Source organism: Salvia splendens, chromosome 20, assembly GCF_004379255.2.
Source record: "Salvia splendens isolate huo1 chromosome 20, SspV2, whole genome shotgun sequence".
Lineage (NCBI taxonomy): Eukaryota > Viridiplantae > Streptophyta > Magnoliopsida > Lamiales > Lamiaceae > Salvia > Salvia splendens.
This window is the reverse complement of record NC_056051.1, coordinates 2255780-2259275: the sequence shown is the minus strand read 5'-3', so window position 1 is coordinate 2259275 and position 3496 is coordinate 2255780. Positions and strand designations below refer to the sequence as shown.

At 44.0% G+C, this 3496-nt stretch overlaps 1 protein-coding gene across 1 annotated transcript; it reads left to right on the top strand.

Annotated features, from left to right (window-relative positions):
• The first annotated feature begins 253 nt into the window (after window positions 1-253).
• Window positions 254-3117, top strand: LOC121783064 (zinc finger CCCH domain-containing protein 29-like). The gene is made up of 2 exons (XM_042181113.1): window positions 254-401; window positions 934-3117. The coding sequence occupies exon 2, from the start codon at window positions 941-943 to the stop codon at window positions 2810-2812; it is 1872 nt and encodes a 623-aa protein (XP_042037047.1). The 5' UTR covers window positions 254-401; window positions 934-940; the 3' UTR covers window positions 2813-3117.
• The last annotated feature ends 379 nt before the right edge of the window (window positions 3118-3496 follow it).

Sequence of the window (3496 nt, the reverse complement as noted above, 5' to 3'; positions counted from 1 at the left end):
GAATATTTTTTTTTCTTATTTTATATGATTCCAGCGCCACTGGTGACGAGACAAGCCCGTTATGGCGGTGGGGCCCACCCACATTCTGAATTTGAATTATGTGTTTCATGTGCATTCGCATTTCATTTCATTTGCATTTGCATTTGCATTTGCACCGCACAGAAACAGTGGGTCCCAGGGTGAAGATTTGACTTTGACTAGTTGAGAAATGAGAGGAATAAATTAACTGAATCGAGAATAAAAGTCACACCATCCTTCTTCCAATTCGCATCCCTTTTCTGAAATTTTTTCAAATAAAGCTTCAATTCTCCGCCTCTAACAACTTACTCTTCAACTCGGATCACTCGACAACTCTTGTAGCTTTTCAATTTCGTCCCTCAAAATTCTTCTTGTTGATAAAGGTTAGTCTACCTTATCTATTTTCTAGTTAAAGATTCGATTTTTCTTCTTCTTTTTTTTCTCGGTGAACTTTATATCTGGAATTCATGCTTCGGTGCTTCACTGGGTTGTTTATTTTGGAGATAAAGATCCCAATTTTAGTTTGTTTTGCTAAAGGTATTTCGATTAATTTGTTGGTTTAGGTCTGTCTATGTGAAATTATTTGTTTACCTTTGTTTTAAATTTTAGGGTTTTTATGCTGTGGGATGTGATTTGTAAAGGGCTTCTTGATTAACTGGTTTTTAAAAAATTGAGGAAGATTATTTCTGTTTACAACCTGTCTTATGGTTGGAGAAAGCCTTTGATTTCTCCGAGAAAAAATATGAAAATATTTGTTTTTATTAGCAGAACCAGGCTGTCAATACAACTAGAACTGTTTGAATCTATAAACTGCTTATATGTATATATATGTGAAGACTATAAGCAAATCTGATTTACAATAATAATTTGGTTGTGGATTTGTGATTCATAAGTGTATTTGTTCTTTCATTTCAGGTTTTGAATGTGCAGTGATTCAAAGAGTGGACACAGCCTTTCTGACTTGGAGATGAAGGCTGGATTTCATGTGGGGAAACATGGGAATTGCTCTGAGCTGCTCGAATTTGCAGCCACGGATGATTTGGCTGGCTTCCTACACGAAGTCGAGGGGAGGGGCTGTGATGTTGATGAAGTGAGCTGTTGGTATGGGAGAAGCTTTGGGTGGAAGAAGATGGGGTATGAGGAGAGAACCCCTATCATGATTGCTGCGTTGTATGGGAGCACAGAGGTCTTGGGGTATATAATCACAACTGGTCGAGTCGATGTCAATAGGGCGTGTGGGTCTGATGGAGCCACGGCCCTCCACTGTGCTGCGGCTGGTGGCTCGTGGTCCTCTGTTGAGGTTGTTGAGTTGTTGATGGCTGCCTCTGCGGACAGCAGCGTTGTGGATGTCTCTGGGAGGAAGCCTGGTGACCTCATTGCCCCATGTGTGAGATCCTCCGCCAATCCGAGGAGGAAGCAGCTGGAGATGTTGTTGAACGGGGTGAGCAGCAAGGGGGAGGAAGAGGGTAGCAAGACGCCACTGGCTGTGAGTGAGAGGAAAGAGTATCCGATTGATATATCGTTACCGGATATAAACAATGGTGTTTATGGCAGTGATGAGTTTAGGATGTATACCTTTAAGGTGAAGCCCTGCTCGAGGGCTTACTCGCACGACTGGACCGAGTGTCCATTTGTCCACCCCGGTGAGAACGCGAGGAGGCGTGATCCGAGGAAGTATCACTACACTTGCGTCCCTTGCCCCGAGTTCAAGAAGGGGAACTGTGGGAAGGGCGATCGATGCGAGTATGCTCATGGTGTTTTTGAGTCGTGGCTGCATCCCGCCCAATATAGGACTCGCCTTTGCAAGGACGAGATGGGCTGCTCGAGGAAGGTGTGCTTTTTCGCGCACAAACCCGAGGAGCTGCGCCCGTTGTATGCTTCCACGGGCTCGGCCATGCCGTCTCCAAAGACTCTTTCTGCATTGGACATGGCGACAACGTTGATGATGACTAGTAACACGTCGACACCACCAACATCCCCATCAGTTACCTGCTCGTCTCCAATGGGGGGAAACATGTGGCCGAACAAGATGAGCCTTGCTACACCGCCTGCTCTGCAGCTTCCCGGTAGTAGGCTGAAGACGGCCTTGAGTGCGAGAGACGTTGATCTGGATCTGAAGATGCTCGGATTGGACAGAATCCGGACCCAACACGGCCAGCAGTTGGTTGAGGAGATGGCTAGTCTCTCGTCTCCGTACTCCCGAATGGCTGATTTGACACCAACGAACCTTGACGACGTATACGGATCCATCAACCCTTCTCTACTGTCTCAGTTACAAGGAATGTCACCGAAGATCAACGGCTCACAGATGCAGTCCCCGACTCGACAGAATATGAACCAGCTCCGAGCAAGCTACCCGACAAATGTCTCGTCCTCGCCATCAAGAAATCCCTCAGTGTACGGTTTTGACTCCTCCGCAGCAGTAGCTGCAGCGGTCATGAATTCACGGTCAGCTGCCTTCTCGAAACGGAGCCAGAGCTTCATCGACCGCAGCGGTGGCAACGGATATCATTACGGGCCGACAGCCAATTCGCCTGGCGGTGTCATGCCGCCGAATCACTCGGAGTGGGGTGCTCCTGATGGGAAGCTAGAATGGGGCTTCAATGATGAAGAAGTGAACAGGCTTAGGAAATCCGCCTCATTCGGTTTTCGATCCGACAGTGCCGGTGTGAACGCTCGTTCTAATGCAGGGGAGCCAGATGTGTCGTGGGTTAACACGCTGGTGAAAGACGTCCCGGCTAGTGGGAACACGGGGATGTATAGTCCGCACCAGAGGCAGGCTGCCGGTGGGTAGACGCCAACGGCGATGCCACTCCGGCTCGAGCAAATGTACATAGAGCAGGAGCAGATAGAGGCTTGAGATGATCGTTAGGAATTGATCATATTCTTTCTGATTCTTACATTTTTAACACCATATCTTTAGCTATGGTTGCTTCAAGGATTTACTGATGGGAATATCAGTTTTAGATTGGGATATTAGATTAGTTAAATTTTTTTATTTGATATGAATATATATTGTTTACTTGGGAATTGGAGGAGTAGTTTCATGTAATTCTCATATTCAAATCGATGAATAAATGTGAGGATTGAATTTCTGTATTTCTATTGCTTGTTTAATTACGTTTTCCTCATATGACTTTAATTAGGTTGCTAAATATTTTAAATTGCTAACAGTTAACTATGTCAATAGTCAATATTATTGATCATAAAAGTGAACAAGTGCAATGTGTAATATTTAGCAGGTATCGAGCAATACAAATTCTTCATGCAAAGTGATGAATCAAATATATATGTCTATGATCTAATAGATGAAAATGATTTCTAGATTATAATTTGATATCGCATTTTATTTTATCCAATTTTCAATATATATGTATGTCAGTATGTGAAGCAAAATTTTGGGGTAACGCAGAGAATACAAACAATGAACAAATATTTAAACAAAAGGAAAGAAAATAAAAGAAAGTTAGGTAATGGA

What these genes read in the sequence shown, in the direction of transcription:
- LOC121783064 (XM_042181113.1), top strand. Translation starts at nt 941, where the DNA reads ATGTGCAGTGATTCAAAGAGTGGACACAGCCTTTCTGACTTGGAGATG.